Source organism: Hyalella azteca, unplaced genomic scaffold, assembly GCF_000764305.2.
Source record: "Hyalella azteca isolate HAZT.00-mixed unplaced genomic scaffold, Hazt_2.0.2 contig4779, whole genome shotgun sequence".
Lineage (NCBI taxonomy): Eukaryota > Metazoa > Arthropoda > Malacostraca > Amphipoda > Hyalellidae > Hyalella > Hyalella azteca.
In genome coordinates this window covers 17,234-35,284 of record NW_025934990.1, presented here as the reverse complement: position 1 = coordinate 35,284, position 18,051 = coordinate 17,234, and the positions used below count along the sequence as shown (strand labels likewise).

Genomic DNA, 18,051 nt, shown 5'->3' with positions numbered 1-18,051 from the left:
TCCGACACAGACTTTAAGGTTTTTACGACTGCTTAACGATGCGTCGTGATTTTAAATTTCAGTTTTTGTGCCGACGCTAACGAGGTCATAACGACGTGTACAGTCGGTGCTTTATTTGCCCTACAGTCGCTGCCAACAGTTCTCAAACTAATTAAATGGTTAAATGCAACACGGTCTCTGAAGTTTAGACAATTTCTTTAGAATTATAATTAGATCTTTATTCATGATTCGTGAAACTCACGTACCGTTGTTCCCGACATATTTTTCGTTCACTGCCCTAACAAAATTTAGAGTCGCCCCAGCTTCTGATTTGGGGTACCAGAAGCTGGGGCGACTCTAAATTTTGAAATTTTGATAGGGTGACTGCCTCATCTAATTCTTGGAATTAAATCAACATCGTTTAAAAAGTTTAAATTGTTATAAAGCTTAGAGTAAAAAGTATATCTGAAAATAAGATTTTTGATTGCAAAATTCCTCGCTTTACATGTATGAATTGTTCGTTCAGAAGAAATAAATAATACTTTAAATATGCCTCAATTGAATAATTAATTTTGCTTAATGTATTAAAACATTACTTAATTTAATTAGCGAGTGCCTTTAATAGATTTAATTTATTTAAATAACATTACGTCAAGATTATTAATCTCAGTTATATAATCAAAAACGTCCCAAAGACGTTCATTCCATTTCAGGTACAAAAAAATTCAATCCAGGCAATTGTTCGTTCAATGATTTTTCATAGTTAATTCTGAGGAGCATTCACAGCAACCAATATTCACCCCCTCCATTCACCCAACGAAATGGGCGCCTTGCGTGCCTATTCACCCCACGAAATGGGCGCCCCACGTGCCTAAACACCCCGCGAAATGGGCGCCTCACGTGCCTATTCACCCCGCGAAATGGGCACCCCACGTGCCTATTCACCCCGCGAAATGGGCGCCTCACGTGCCTATTCATCTCACGAAATGGGCGCCTCACGTGCCTATTCACCTCCGGAAATGGGCGCCTCACGTGCCTATTCACCCACGAAATGGGTGCCTCGCGTGCCTATTCACCCACGAAATGGGCGCCTCGCGTGCCTATTCACTCCACAAAATGAAACAAACTAAAGCATCAATTGCACGTCGCTTCAAGGAACGAATACATTCTACATTTAAAACATCTCAATTTTCATGGAAAATCTAAATGAGCCATACACGAGCATCAGCTTCTGGGAAAAAAACTAAAATTCTAAAATATTTATTAAGAGTTTTTCTTAATGATGGCGATTAACTGATCCAGTGGCAAAAAGTTGATAAAATTTATTAAGTTTAACTACATCTATTTCAACAAATGCTACATTTACCGCGATAAATACTTCTGCAAATAAGAATATGAAAATTTTTACTACTAACCCATGAGAATATTTATGAAGTATCATCAATATGCACAAACAGCGCGCCGTGCGAAAAAATATATTGAGTGCAAAATTTGTTTCATACCATATGTGCCTTTAACTAACTCTGAAATGAGAACAGCTATATAAATGATCCCGGACTGAAAAAGTTTCAATGCTAATTAATGATGAGATAGACGAAGATTCTGGAAATAGAACAAGTAAATGCCGAACATAGAACTCTGTAAATGGAAACAAGTTCAGTTCTCTGACAGGGATCGATTCCTGATCTTCGCAGCAGCTAGTAAATGCCGGGAGGTGAGTGCGTCTCCAGCCCTCCAGCAGGTATGCGAGTCGCTCTGTAGTCAAAGATCTCAACTCGCAACCATCGGAAATTTTGTTTGACCCCTTCACAGGTTTGACTGCTCTGAACTGCAACCTTGTCACCTAGACAGATTCCTGTGAGTATTTCAGCTCACGTTACTGGATAATTTACTTTTTAGCACCCTTAATGATTCCATTCTATTATATATATAGCACCCCTCCAAGTTTACTGGGATTAACTTTCTCTAGTTGAGATTGTACCAAAATAAACTCCTCATTTTTAAACCCATTCGGCATCTTATTTTAATATCTGTATCGTACCTTCAAATAAGTTATATAAAAAATAACTTGATATATGAATTTATGTAGCATGTGCTTAAACCCTTTGTATCTCCAGGTTTGAACACAAGACATGTATTAACTCGCTTTCGTATGAAAAAGATTGACAAGTTGTTTGGTTTTACAGGGAACGAGAAAATCATTTGAGACGAAGGCTGTGCATAAGTAACCGAAATGACCGCTGGCCTGGGAGGCGAGAAGCTGTGCAGTGCAACACTACAGGTGTCATCCATGTGCCTCACTGGTATAATCATACTAATCACTGTTTGCGCCCATGTGCCTCACTGGTATAATCTCACAGATATCAAGAAATGTATCACATGAATATTGTTTAAAACTTTAATCGAGTAATGTGGCTTGTTTGACTTACCAAATTATTGAGAGAAATAACGATTTATTGACCAGTTCGTGGACCGTAAAATCGTGACTGTCTACACTCACCACGAACCCCAGGATGAAGGTGTTCAGCTTGATGTATTTAAAGTATGATGGATGTGTTCGTTATTAAAGAATAAGAAATTGAAAAATGAACACGCAAATTACGGGATACTGACTGAAGAATTTTGTGGACCTTCAAAATTGGGGTTTAAATCGTTAATGTAATTTAACAAATAAGTCTTTAAAATAATTTTCTGAAAATGGAAACACATATGCCTAAGAAGTGGAATATAGAGTAAAAATCTGATTTATTCGTATTTCTGAGCTCACATATAATTTACGAAATTATATTTTGACATACAGCAGTAACATAAAATTTCAGTCAACTTTAACGACTGCTTAACGATGCGTCGTGATTTTAAATTTCAGTTTTTGTGCCGACGCTAACGAGGTCATAACGACGTGTACAGTCGGTGCTTTATTTGCTCTACAGTCGCTGCCGAAAGTTCTCAACCTAATTAAATGGTAAAATGCAACACGGTCTCTGAATGTTATATTGTTTCTACAAAGTGAAGTATAAAGTAAAGTACAGTTTCTTAAAAAGTAAATCTGAAAATATAAAAATTTTCAATTATAAAATTCTTCGCTTTACATATTGGAATTGTTTGTCCAAAAGAAATAAATATTATTTTGAAGTTGCTTTAGTTGAATAATTAACTTTACACACCATAATTTGTTGGTTATCCATGAATTATGTAGTTGCCCTATAAATTTCAGCAACTGTGAAGAAATTTGCAGAATTGAATTTTAGTCATTTAATTAAGGCACAAAATTTCGCCGTTTTCTGCGCTCCCCAAGTGCATATGGTCAAACTCTTAATCAAATACCGTCGAAAGTCAGTTTGAAAATCATATGTGCAGTAGTTGTCATTGTGATGTTTGTCTCTACATTTCTAAGCTAAATATAAAAAATTTTGCGGAATAAAGTTTAAATTACAGAAGTAATACGTGGATTACAGTTACCTATATTGTAGTTATAGCTTGGATACAGTTACCTATATAGTGGTAATAAGTTGGATACAGTTACCTATATAGTGGTAATAGGTTGGATACAGTTACCTATATAGTGGAAATAGGTTGGATACAGTTACCTATATAGTGGTAATAGGTTGGATACAGTCACCTATATAGTGGTAATAGGTTGGATACAGTCACCTATATAGTGGTAATAGGTTGGATACAGTCACCTATATAGTGGTATAGGAGTGTGATCATAAAATGAAACAAACTAACGCATCAGATGCACGTCGCTTTAAGGAACGAATAGATCATAAACTGGAAATGTTACAATTTTTATGGAGAGTCTAAATGAGCCATACACAAGCATCAGTTTTAAGGAAAAAAAAACTAATTACGAAAATTTCTATTATGGCATTTTCCAAGTGATTTCGATTGTTGGTCCAGTGGCAAAATAACTGAATAAAATGTATTAAAGTTTGATAACATTTTTGTCCATAAAAATTTCACTTATGTCCGTGATAAATAATCTGCAAGTAAGAAATGCATGGAATATGAGTATTTCTACTAACCCGTGAGAATATTGATGAACTGCTAAATGACCTTTGACCGAAAAAGTTTCAACGCTTAATTTATGATGTGATATATGAAGATTCTGGAAATATACCAAGACTATGTCTCTGAAATTTGAAACAAGTTCAGTTCTCTGACAGGGATCGATTCCTGATCTTCGCAGCAGCTAGTAAATGCCGGGAGGTCAGTGCGTCTCCAGCCCTCCAGCAGGTATGCGAGTCGCTCTGTAGTCAAAGATCTCAACTCGCGACCATCGGAAATTTTGTTTGACCCCTTCACAGGTTTGACTGCTCTGAACTGCACCCTTGTCACCTAGACAGATTCCAGTGAGTATTTCAGCCTTACGTTGTTGGGTAATTAACCCGTAATTTACTTTTTATCGTCATTAATGATTCCATTCTAGCCTCCCTACAAATTTACTGATATCTCTCCAAAGTTGAGATTGTACCAAAATAAACTTCTCATCTTTGAACATATTTAACATCTCATTTTAACATCTGTATCTTGCATTCATATAAGTTCTACGAAAAATTACTGAAATTGTGCTATAAAGACATATGTGCTAGAGCCTTCGTATCTACTTGTATCTAACTCGCTCTTTAATAAAAAGATTGATAAGTTGTTTAATTTCACAGGGAAGAAGAAAATCATTTGAGACGAAGGCTGTGCATAAGTAACCGAAATGACCGCTGGCCTGGGAGGCGAGAAGCTGTGCAGTGCAACACTACAGGTGTCACTGAGCCTGCTGTTGGTCCACAATTTTGGATGTCGTATTCCAATAGGACTTGGTGAGTATGGGACGCTAATTATTTATTCCAATAGGACTTGGTGAGTGTGGGACGCTAATTATTATTCACCCCACGAAATGGGCGCCTCGCGTGCCTATTCACCCCACGAAATGGGCGTCTCGCGTGCCTATTCACCCCACGAAATGGGCGCCTCGCGTACCTATTCACCCCACGAAATGGGTGGCCCAAGAAATGAAACAAACTAAAGCATCAATTGCACGTCGCTTCAAGGAACAAATACATTCCACGTTGGAAACATCTCAATTTTCATGAACAACCTAAACGGGCCATACACCAGCATCAGCTTCAAGGAAGTAATAACTGAAATACTAGCAAAAACGACGTTGAGTGCAAAATATGTCACATACCATACGTGCCTTTAATTAACTAACTCTGAGGAGAGAACAGCTAAATGACCCTGGTCCGAAAAAGTTTCAACACGAATTAATGATGTGATAGACGAAGATTCTGGAAATATACCAAGACTATGTCTCTGTAATTTGAAACAAGTTCAGTTCTCTGACAGGGATCGATTCCTGATCTTCGCAGCAGCTAGTAAATGCCGGGAGGTCAGTGCGTCTCCAGCCCTCCAGCAGGTATGCGAGTCGCTCTGTAGTCAATGATCTCAACTCTCGACCATCGCAAATTTTGTTTGACCCCTTCACAGGTTTTGACTGCTCTGAACTGCAACCTTGTTACTTAGATAGATACCATATTAGATACTTAGAGAAATACCTAGATAGTATTTCAGTCTCATGTTGTTTAGGGAATTTCCTTTTTATCATTCTTAATGATTCCATTCTATAGCCCACCGTAAAGTTTCCTGAGGTTATCTCTCTCAAGCCGAGATTGTACCAAAATTAACTTCTCGTCTTTGAACACATTTAATATCTATATCTTGCCTTCAAATAAGTTATATTAAAAACAACTTGATATATGAATGAATGGCGTTTGTGCTTAAACCTTTCTATCTCCTGGGAATAAACCCTTTATATTTCACAGGGAACAAGAAAATCATTTGAGACGAAGGCTGTGCATAAGTAACCGAAATGACCGCTGGCCTGGGAGGCGAGAAGCTGTGCGGTGCAACACTACAGGTGTCACTGAGCCTGCTGCTGGTCCACAATTTTGGATGTCGTATTCCAATAGGACTTGGTGAGTATGGGACGCTAATTATGTATTCCAATAGGACTTGGTGAGTATGGGACACTAATTATGTATTCCAATAGGACTTGGTGAGTATGGGACGCTAATTATGTATTCCAATAGGACTTGGTGAGTATGGGACGCTAATTATGTACCGACAATTTGTGTTGCCACTGATAGTCAGGATCACCAAGCGAGTGTAAGATAGAGGAGACTAGCTCCGAAAATTAGTTAAAATAAACACAGAGCATAAAATATCCTCCTCGACCATCAGTCAAGTATTAGAAAGTGGTGACATATTAAGGAATTTTTAGGGGCCCAAGATCGGTTTAGAACACAAGTGGAAATTGATTCAATCATCCCAATTCCAAGAGTTATCGGAAAAACGAACCAACTTTTGAGTTATTATTGTGCAGTGCTGAGACATTGCATTGAACATATCGCATACCACAAATTATATAAGCAGTAACTTAATGAGCCCTCTCATTCTTGAATTTTATCTATGCAATTCTATCTATCTATCTTGAATCTTTTTTATCAATCTTGTCCCTATGGTCATGACTGACCAAAGAAAACCACCGATATTGCTTTTTGGTGGTTACGTGAACTCCAAGAATTATCTCTGTGAAAAAAATGAATCATAAATTGCAGTCATAAACAAGGGTTTACTGTAGAATGAATGAGAAAAGTTCAACCTGTGTAAAAATTAAATTTTGCACAAATTAAAGGGCGTCATCAGCAGCGTGAATCTGATCTGCTTCGAAAACTGAAGAATGCTTTATTTCAATATGAATCAAATGACTCATCCTTTGCTAGTACTTTAGAATTGGTAGTTAATTGACAGGACGTTGCCCGGATGGATAGTCTCTACTATTTGAAAATCCTGATATTCTGCCTTCATTCAATAGAATACCATTATATTGATCATGATTATACCTAATCAGGCATATTTTAGGGATATATGAGTTTTTGTGGTTCCCAGGCAAAGGAATCGAACTTTCAAATGGGGAATTTTCATTAAACTGAACGATTCCAAGTTGATCAATATCTAGCTAACTTCAGAACCTTTGTTTTTGAACAAAAAATTAATAGGCGTAATTCAGTCAAGTTGTTCTATAGGTTTTGTTTGGAAAATCTTATTCGGTGCTATGTACGGTTTGGTGAATAATTCTTCCGACAGAAATCTATAATAACTTTGCGCTTCCTGACAAAATAATCTTAGATTGTTGTTCTAATCTTGACAATTTGTTCTACCAGCAGGAGCCTAACACTGGACATTTTTGGACCGAATTTCAATGTAATCAAATATTTAATTAATGATTGTTTTTTTCTCGCAATTTTCGTTGATTCTTCGAATGTGAACTATGAGCGAGTGGGTGCGTGTGCTTTTTCTGATAATAAAAGACAGTCATGATTGAATGGTTCAAGGTTTGCTCACAATTTAATGTTTTACGCATGTGATTTTTTTTTACTTTTGGGCTTGTCAGATGCCTAATAAGAGAACCTCTCTCAAACCTGCTGAATGTTTGAGCGATGATGAGGCTCCAGATATGATAATATCACCATTATATTATGACACCATACGTAGGTTACAGGGCCGCAATTCGTAAAATTCCGTATAAAATACAGTGTTTGAAATATGACCTCGAGGCTATAGTCTTCCGCATCTTGGTTCCATCATTTCCTGCTATTTCATGAAGAATCTTATAGAAAAGATGGTTTCCAAATTATTCAACTAATGAATAAAATATGCTTAATGGACAGATATTTCTTTACCCATTACAGCATTCGTGAGTTGACTTATTGTAAGCTTTTAAACATTTACTTCGCCCCATTACTCCACTGATGACAAATTTGAAGAATGTTCATAGGGAATTCCATTCTATTTATTGGGAATGGAATTGTAATTAAACAAGCCACGCACTGGATATTCCTTATATGAAATATTTTCCCAACGCCATAACAAAAACCGAAAATAAAATATTCTGACGACGTTGGTCGATCGAAATGAGAACAAATTAAAGTATTTGTTTTGACTGCTATAGGCAGAGGGTTAAGCGTGGACTATAGTTAGGTTCTCCAAGTTTTGAGCGTTTAATTCGTGAATGGTAGGTAAATGTTCTCGAAGAATGAACGAAAGTTAATGATTTGATTTTAACGTGCATTCCGTTTTTGTATATCAGAAAAAGCTTATGAAGCACATCTGTATAAATTATCATCATTTAATATGAAACTAAGTGAAAGTAGACGCTGAGAGATTTTCTTAGGTAAACAAGTTGGAGTGTTTCAAGACAAAGGAACTGAACCGTTAAGCCCGGTCCACACGCTCAGTTTTACACAACGATTTGTCTGCGCAGTTCCAATCGTTGCAGATAAAACGTTGCGTGTGGACGGGAAAACTGCGCAGTCTTGGAACCGGCGGGAAAACTGCGCAGTTCCATCGAAATCTGAGCTCCAGAGCACAGATTTCGATGAACTGCGCAGACTAGTCGGAACGTGTAGACGGTAGCACAGTTTTCGATTTGTGCTCAGTTCCAATGATTCTGGCGACAATGGCGGAACTTCGGTAATGTTTTCGGGAATTTATTGCTCTTTTATACGAAAATTTTTCTTTCATTTGGCGAGTAAATTTCAATGACTATAGTGACAGGCACAAAAAAGATGGAGACATACAAGGGCTTAGTAGAAAAATTAAAAAATAAATCGATGAAAGCGCAAACAGAGAAACGGCTGTAAAACAAGTTGAGGAGCATTTACCGTAAATAATTGGGAATAAATAAAAAAATCGATTCCATCTGGACCTGGAGAAAAAGACATCTACAAGCCATCTCTCTTGCATTTTGATTCCTCGCATTCCATAAATGATCCAATCTTTTTTAACAAGGCACAATGCCAAAATTTATCAAAATAGGAAATACTGCCTTCTCTGTGGCTCGTTTTGGACAAATTTACGGCCGGACTCGCGGCCGGTCTCCCCAAATTCGATGTGCATGGAATATCTCCCTAAGTAATGAACGTAGCTCGATAAAACATTGGTAGACGTATTCATTAGGACTTATCGGTAATGTTTAGCACGAGACAATTTTTTCGATTTTGCCTTCGTTTGCGAGTTATACGGCTTTATCTGATCTAAAAAAATTGTCACTAGCTAAACATCGCCGTTGGGAGATTAGGTTTATATATTCAAAGTTTCGTTCAAATCTATACAGAATAGTTATGAAGAAATGTCATGCTCACTGCAAATTTCGGCACGTATCGCCATATAACTCACGAATGAAGGTGAAATTCTAAAAATGTCCACGAGCTAAACATCACCGTGAAGTCCTAATGAATACGTGCACCAAGTTTTATCGAGCTACGTTCATTACTTCGGGAGATATTCCATGCTCACCGAATTTGGGGAGACCGGCCGTAAATTTGTCCGAGACGTCTCCATGGCGAGATCGCGCAAAACTGAGCAAACTACTCCGATAAGTCGGTACCGTGTGGACGCTCTAAAAATTTCAACGATTTCATTGCGACTTCAACTGCGCAGACAAATCGTTGTGAAAACTGAGCGTGTGGACCGGCCTTAGGATTAATCCGAACCATGTGCATCCACCACACGATGCAAATGCTTGGTGTTCACTTGAAATGTTTTCATGCACTATAAAAAATTTAAAAAGTGTTCAGATAAATTCCTACTTGCAAGAGGCCTAAATTTAGGCCTCGCTACATACGTCCATATTTCCAATCATTGAGTATAGGTTTTGAACCAAAGATTGAAATTTTATGGCATTATTCGTGATTTTTAATAATATTTGTTATGAAATTTATTTGCAAGTTTGGCCATGTCAATATTATATAGGAGAAAGTGCGGTAAAATGGGGCATAAGGAACAGAAGGACACGTCCATTATTTTATGTATTAAAATTTAATATTGAACAACAGCATAAGGCAATAATAGCACATAAGTTAGTGCATTGATTGACGTAGCAGAGAGACGTGTTGCCCGGTCCTGCATTCCCTGGTTATCAACATTTTGTTTAAAGTAAGGCAATTTAATATTTTTCTTATGGTATTAAACTTAATATGTGTGTTTATTTAACGAACTAAATCTTAATTTTCTGTGTGATTAATTATTATGCAATATGATCAAAATTAATTAAATTAGATAATTAGTAACTTTGTTCATTAACATTAAAATCGCGGCCAATTGTTCACAGCCAGGCTGTTCGGGGTACTAAGGGGCAATTCTCAAATCGAACGAGACGTAAGGACTGCATGGAAGATGATGGTATTTGAAGAGACACGACATTGATTTCAGAGATTATGGAATTGTCGTAATTTCCATTTGGTTTTTCTGGCACATTTCGTAAAATCGTTGGTCGAAATTGTTCTATTGGGATAACCTTCCTGCTTGAAATTGGTAGCTGCGCTAAGCCTATCGATCACAGAGATGTGTCGTGTCACATCTGCTTAAATGTCGGGACGAATTAGTGAGGCATCAAAATTTAGGAGTAGAATGTGGAAAATTATAATACATCTGGTATGAGTCATTAATAATTCCAATTTATAATTGTTGATGCTAAGTTTCAAATTTATTTGCAGTCTATGTAAGTTAGATATAACATAATTGTCTCCATATGTCATATTTTAACGAACGTTTTTAAGTTATCAAGCGAAAAACTATATACAGCATCGATTAGAAATCGGTCCATATATATGAACCGATCTGAGGTCACTCAGCAATATGTGCACTTTTGCTAATCCTGCAGATCTAAGAAATGAGAGATGACGAGTAAATCGGAATTATTATTTAAAGTTCCCGCCGCCCCAATAAGATAAAAGTGGACATACGAGAACTTGCGTCAATTACTTTGGTAAAGATTATTCGTGAGAAATTGATCGACTGATGCTCCTGACTGACATGAACTGTTTTTGCGCATTAGATCATTACCAGGGGGCATACTTTCAAACCTGGCTAAGTGAACGTANCTATAGTCATTAGGCCAGGGCCGCTTTCCCCATCGTTATATGTGTCGTGAGTGGAACATTTTATGACGTCACACGCACGTCACTATCGTCGGCTGTAGAGACGCTTCGGGCTGTGGTTAATTGTGAAAAATCATTGATGTAATCCATAATAATTTTTCTGGTATTTCAGTCTTTGTTTTCGAAGCACTCAGCTTATCCGTGTGGTGTAAATACCGTCTCCCAGCAAAATAATTGTTAGTGCAACAGAAGATGCCTTTCCTTCCAAAATGGAAAATGGCGCCCTCCTTGCCAGGTAAAGTGTGGTTACAGAGCAGATGAAGTTTCGAGCTTTGCACGAACAATTTTGATGGTTAGGTAGAATTTGTAACTGGGTTGACATAGCAGAGATATGTGGTCGACGATGTGGTTGACCACATCTATTTTCCAGATGTGGTCGCCACATCTGGAATCGTGGTAGTGGCTGAACAATCCTAATATTCCTCTGAGAACGCCTAAGTTTTGGCTATCTAAATTTATTCTACAAATAGAGTAAGAATTACAAATTTCAAATAAAACTGCTGACTAGACAAACACTCAATCCGGAATTAATTATTTGGCGTGAAAAATTATGAAAGTGGTACAGGTGTCCAAAACTGCAGCTATTGATAAAAAGATGCGTGGCTGCATTAGTATTTAAGGCTTGGGAAAGTATAAATGAAAATGATGTCGTAATATTATTATCTATTATCTTAGAGCCTTCATCGGCCGTCGTTTAGAACTTTTCATCAAGGTTTCGGAATTTCCGGCAACAAATATGAACTTCGCGACTACGCTATATATGCAAACGAGCTTGATTATGTTTTCTGAGACTAATAATTGTGTGTAACGGGTATATATATTTTTTCAACGCATGGTTTGCGGAAACATTTAATTTGAAGCAGTCAAAATAATAAGCTTATTTATGCTATATCATAGTAGAAAATAAAATCTTATTACGTCCTGACATCCATTGCGATGACAGGAGGTGAGCAACGCATTTTAATGATGACTTAGGATACGTACACAGTGAAAGCAGGTTGCCAGCGTGCTGGTTACTTGCTGAGGCTGGCGCCTGAAACAAGCGCGAGAGGTTCACAGAGGAAGCAGGAAACCAGCTGAAATTGAAAGGGTTTATGGTACTGCCGTTCTTCAGGCAAAAATGCTAACTTTTAAGGGGAGCGTCTATGTGGTGAAAAAAAACTTTTTTTTTAATTACGGACGGATCACTTTGAAACTTGGTACACCTATGTCAAACAGAATTCTAAGACTTTTTTGTTCGTGTCAATTTTTCGAAATGGATGGTTTAAAGGTACAACTTCTTCAAAAATGACCATATGCCAAGCAGGTTGAGCAGATAAGAATGTGCAGTACATTCCGGTAAATAAGTATAAGCAGGTTGTCGACAGAAGTCTATTCGTACAGGTTTTCACTGTGAACACTTACATTATTATCCTATGTTCATTCATGTGGCAGGTTGGAGCAGGTTGCCCGCGCGGGCAAACCTGCTTTCACTGTGTACGTACCCTTAATTGGGAAGTGACACGAATGGGTGATTTATAAACATTTTGTAACTTGAAAACATATACTCTTCCTCTCTATAGCACATATTCTACCTTCGCAGGAGGACTAGGAAATTCGACAGTAAGGATGAGACATTTATTCGAGACAGAGATCATGACAATACTCGCTTTTCATGTAGTTTGCTTAAGTGTTCGAATTCTGTGAAGTGAAACTTTGATTCATTTTTTTTGTTCAGATATGGAAGATGGTGTCCCATCCCCAGACCTCGGAGGTTCAGTAGAGAACTCGAAGAAGTCAGACCATGAGATTGGATACGAGTCTCAGAAGAAGAAACAGGTAAATAGTAACTGGTAAAATACATGTTGAACAACTCAATAGACGAAAATTTATCCTGCCTTAACTTTTTATGCTAATAATCATACCCACGTACTAGTTTTCCGTCTGATAGACACTGTAAAAGATTTTCATATTTTATCAGAGACGATCATGGTCTGCCTTTTATGTACGGCATAAGTGTATGCGGTCGTCGAATCAGTCCCACAGGCATACACTTAACTGTGTTGTGAACAATAATTTAAGTGTGTGCCTTAACCCAATACGAGTACCTGTAGTGCTTATGTCACGCTTTTCAGTTCCCTACTGACCCACGCTGCCAAAACTTGCAACACTAAACGCTTTTACGTTGTTATGACTTCACGGTAGAATAAACTGATGGTACTCGTTAAATGAATAAAACCAACGTGCCTCCATACTATAAAATAAATAGTCGTGTGATGATCTCGCGGCTCCCGACAGATCTTGAGGAACGTGCGCGGCAAGAAACTTTGTGTGGCCCGTAATTTGTTGGATTGATGGGAAGACATTGTGCTGCATCGCCCGTGGTTCCTCTGGATGGAACATAATTCGTGGACAAATTTATAATTTGAATAATGAAGAAAAGTTTCAGAAAATTACAAGTTTGACACAGCTAGGAAATTGACTTAGCTTTGTTTCCTTGCATGATGGGCTTGGTTTTATTTGTATTGCATTGTAATTGTATTGTATTAGTATTTTTCCATCATATTTAACGGCAAAATGAGGGTAAGGGGACTGAATTAAAACATTAATTACGCGTAAAATAAACAGATTAATGTTTGATATCATTACAATTACGAAAGACACAGAGACGTGCATAGATGCGTAGATTTAATGTTTGATATATATGTTTCATCATGTCATCACTCCTAATTCCTAAACATATAGCGGAATTGAGATCATGACAATACTCTTTTTTCATGTACTTTGCTTTAGTGTTTAAATTCTGTGAAGTGAACCTTTGATTCATTTTTTTGTTGTTCAGATATGGAAGATGGTGTCCCATCCCCAGACCTCGGAGGTTCAGTAGAGAATTCGGAGAAGTCAAACAATGAGATTGGATACGAGCCTCAGAAGAAGAAACAGGTAAATAGTAAGAGGTAAAATATATGTTGAACAACACATTAGACGAAAATTTATCCTGCCCTAAATTTAATGCTAATAATCATACCCACGCACTAGTTTTTCGTCTGATAGAGACACTGTAAAAGTTGTTCATATTTTATCAGAGACGATCATGGTCTGCCTTCTGATGTACGGCATAAGTGAATGCGGTCGTCAAATCAGTCCCACAGGGAGAGCTTTTCCTGAGTAAGATTCCCCTCCTGCTGCTGTGCTGCCATACCTCAAATGAACTGTTGTTGGTAGCGGAGGCATACACTTAACTGTGTTCTGAACAATTAAGTGTGTGCCTTAACCCAATACGAGTACCTGTAGTGCTTATGTCACGCTTTTCAGTCACTACTGACCCACACTGCCAAAACTTGCAACACTAAACGCTTTTACGTTTTTATAATATCATGGTAGTATAAACTGATGGTACTCGTTAAATGAATAAAACCAACGTGCCTTCATGCTATCAAATAAAAAGACGCGTGACTTCAAACGAAATGTCGTATAAAAAGACTTCAAATAAATTTTTTTCTTAGCGTCAAATGTAGAACCTGAGCCAATAGTTATGTTGGATCTCTCTGTTAACATAACTGCCTTTACCATAATAATTAAGCGTTTTGGTAATATGAAACTCATTTATGGAAGTATGGTCCTTTCTGTGACCCTTACTTCATTTAATTGGAGGCTCACTAACTAAGCACCAGAAATAGTGGTAATATACGCATCCTCCTTATTTGAATTTTTTCTCTATAAGTAGAATTCATTGTTGTCTCTGTTATACCAGCACAGCCGTGGGGCATCGCACACACCTGCAGGAGCTCCAGATGAAGCTGGTGACAGAGAAGACGTTCCTGGATCGTCCAGCTACGAGCCACGCACCGAATGTGCTGCTGCAGCACCTGGCCTGCAGCAGCACAGTCTCACGGAACATTCTGCTGCATCACCTGACCTGCAGCAGCACAGTCTCACGGAACATTCAGCTGCAGCACCTGACCTGCAGCAGCACAGTCTCACGGAACATTCTGCTGCAGCACCTGACCTGCAGCAGCACAGTCTCACGGAACATTCAGCTGCAGCACCTGACCTGCAGCATTCAGTCTCACGGAACATACAGCTTCGGGTTCAGCCAAGTAACAGTGGCGCACAGTCGCGCGAAATGATAAACAACTGCAGATCAAAAAGTTCGTGTGCGAAAACAAGAAAACTAAAAACCAACGTTCTTCCTAAACATCCCGAGACGAAGAAAGTACAATGCGCGCAGTGTGAATATTCATGTGTTGGAAAACGTCAGTTGAATCGTCACCTTCTCCATAAACAACCCACGAAGAGACCATTTCCTTGCGTCAAGTGTGAATCAGCATTTACAAGAAAAATACGTTTGCATAATCACTTTATCCGTAAGCATTCCACGGAGAGACCGTTTCACTGCGCGAAGTGTGAATCAAAATTTGTCACAAAATGGGAATTGAGTCTACACGTTCGCCATAAGCATTCAGAAGAGAGGCCTTACCGTTGCACGAAGTGTGAATATTCGAGTGCCTCACAATCAAACTTGAAAAGTCACGTTCGCCATAAGCATTCAAAAGAAAGACCTTATCGCTGCTCGGAGTGTGAATATTCGAGTGCCACAAAAGGAAACTTGAAAAGTCACGTTCGCCATAAGCATTCAGGAGAAAGACCTCACCGCTGCACGGAGTGCGAATATTCGAGTGCCACAAAAGTAAACTTGCAAAGTCACGTTCGCCAAAAGCATTCAGAAGAGAGACCTTACCGCTGCACGGAGTGTGAATATTCGGGTGCCTCACAATCAAACTTGAAAAGTCACGTTCGCCATAAGCATTCAGAAGAGAGACCTTACCGCTGCACGGAGTGTGAATATTCGAGTGCCACTAAAGCAAACTTGAAAAGTCACGTTCGCCATAAGCATTCAGCACTGAAACCTATCAAGTGCTCAATGTGTAAGTTCAGTTGTAAAGACAAATACAATATGAAAAGGCACATTCTTGATATGCATTTATCAAAGAGATATTATCAGTGAACCAAGTGCGATTATTCTCGAATATATATGCTCAAATTACTACTAAAAAGCATTTGTACCGTCCAAACATTCGAAAAAGGAACTTCATCATTGCTCACTGTGCCATTACCCATGTTTCTCTGAACTCCAACTAAATCATGCTTTTTCAACAATCACCCCACGTAGGAGCCTTTCCCGCGCCCGAAAGTTTAAATATTCCCTTACCAATAATCATCATCTCACTCGTACGTTTTCACAGCGATCATTTATCGTGAGAAGTTGAGAACCACGTTACTGCGAGCTCAGTAAAATCATTTACTGCATATAAATGATATTATATATCATTTGTTAGCTTTCATATGTTTGTGAACACCCAACTCGCCTATAGACCAACACATTTAATTTGGCAGAAAATTAAAGAACAAGATTCCATGTCTCAAATTAATCAGTTCCTTTTGAGACTTCTTTTTAGAATTTGGATGAATTACTTTTTAACGACTTTTTAATCCGTCTTATACAAGAAAAGATAAGATATTTGCTAACGAAATCTTACCAATCTATGTTAAAGAAATAATATCCTGTTCGCGGATATCGCTATGCAGATTTACTCCTAAGTGGGGAAATACGAAATATTTGATGGCAAATATGTTGAAGATTTGAAATTATTTTTCCCACCGGCAGCGTTTATTCACCTATTAGTATTGTTGTGTTTTTTTTCTTAATCTAATTTTCCATCAACTGTCGGTGTGGTAGCGTACATCTACAGTACTGAGTATAGCATCATCCCCAATAAGTAGTTAAATATGAAAGCGCTTGTCGTTAAACTTCGACATGTTGCGACTGAATAATCTGCAAGGACCAGTATAATCCATTCCATGATATCTGTGATGACATTGCAATGTATATTAAATAATACCTATTTTTCGCTTAATACATTTATGGTAGCTTAAAATATACACGCTCGTTTTCATCCCTTCTTGACAGAGCAAATCCAGTCACGCTCTGTGCGTACGCCTTCGATTATATGAAAGTGTGTCTGATTATTTAAGTGAAGAAACTACATTTTTATATTGTTAATCATGGAAACATGAATAAAAAATTTTTTGACGAAAAATGCTGATTAGGTTTCGGGTTCAATCTTAATTTATTTTTAAAGCTGATATCGATACTATTATCATGAAAATAGTTCTACGGACACAGTTCGTTTACGCCACAGCGCAGATCTCGGGCATCTGACGTCGTCTTATTTGCTATGTAAGGTAGCAATCACGGTAGCAGGTTAAGGGGAGCATGCCTGTCGAAACGAAACTTTTTTGTTTACGGACGGATCATTATGAAACTTGGTGCACATATGTAAAACAGAGTTCTAAGACTTTTTTGTTCGTGTGAATTTTTCGAAAAAATGAAATAAAACGTGAATTAACAGAAAACTGATTAAAAAGGTGGTACTGTATAAATCCTACTTTTCGTGCAGTATACATGCTACGACATCGAGACACATATCATTCGATGCGCAAAGACCATATCTAAAATTCGCCCGATCATGTTTTCCAATTTCGAATTTGTTCGGGAAGGAGGGGGTATTCTCCAAAAATTTAGAAATATTTCTCAAATTTCCCCTCCCCCCCCCTTTTTCCAATATATAATTCAAACTATAACGAAATCGCAAAAAAATGATCGGGGAATTTTTAGATAATTTAGTTACGAATCGAATGGTGTATCTCTCATCGCTGCAGCTTCAAAACTCTAGGAGGAGATGTGTTTGACGTGACATTAAGTGTGAATGTTTAGGAGAGCGCGACAAAGTCCCGCGCGCACCGCAATAGGCGCTCAATAGAGCATAGATACCAAACTAAACGTTTCTGGAGCTTGATTTCACTCAAGGATGGTGGGAGCGACTACATGCGCATCTCCCCGTACAACGCCCGGCCGGAGGCACACTGAGCTACACCTCATAAAAACACTGTATTTGTAGTGCTGGGCAGCTAATTACTTCCTATCTAATAACTTGAAGAACTCCCCCACCCGCCCCCCTTTCCCACCTTTCCGTTCGTTGACTCCATTGGCACTTGTAAAGACTCAAAAATTTCACTCCCCTTTCGGACAAAAATA

At 38.2% G+C, this 18,051-nt stretch overlaps 1 protein-coding gene across 3 annotated transcripts; it reads left to right on the top strand.

The window, feature by feature from the left end:
- Window positions 1-10,939: 10,939 nt before the first annotated feature.
- Window positions 10,940-16,895, top strand: LOC108671722 (transcriptional repressor CTCF). Of its 3 annotated transcripts, XM_047880160.1 has the most exons (4): window positions 10,940-11,208; window positions 12,691-12,791; window positions 14,707-15,425; window positions 15,687-16,895. In XM_047880160.1, exons 1-4 carry the CDS (start codon window positions 11,166-11,168, stop codon window positions 15,958-15,960), a joined length of 1,137 nt encoding a protein of 378 aa, XP_047736116.1. In that variant the 5' UTR covers window positions 10,940-11,165; the 3' UTR covers window positions 15,961-16,895. The 3 variants fall into 3 exon arrangements, with proteins under 3 accessions (XP_047736116.1, XP_047736115.1, XP_018014780.2); XM_047880159.1 differs by lacking the exon at window positions 12,691-12,791 and adding an exon at window positions 13,795-13,895 and having other exon boundaries at window positions 14,707-16,895; XM_018159291.2 differs by having other exon boundaries at window positions 14,707-16,895.
- The last annotated feature ends 1,156 nt before the right edge of the window (window positions 16,896-18,051 follow it).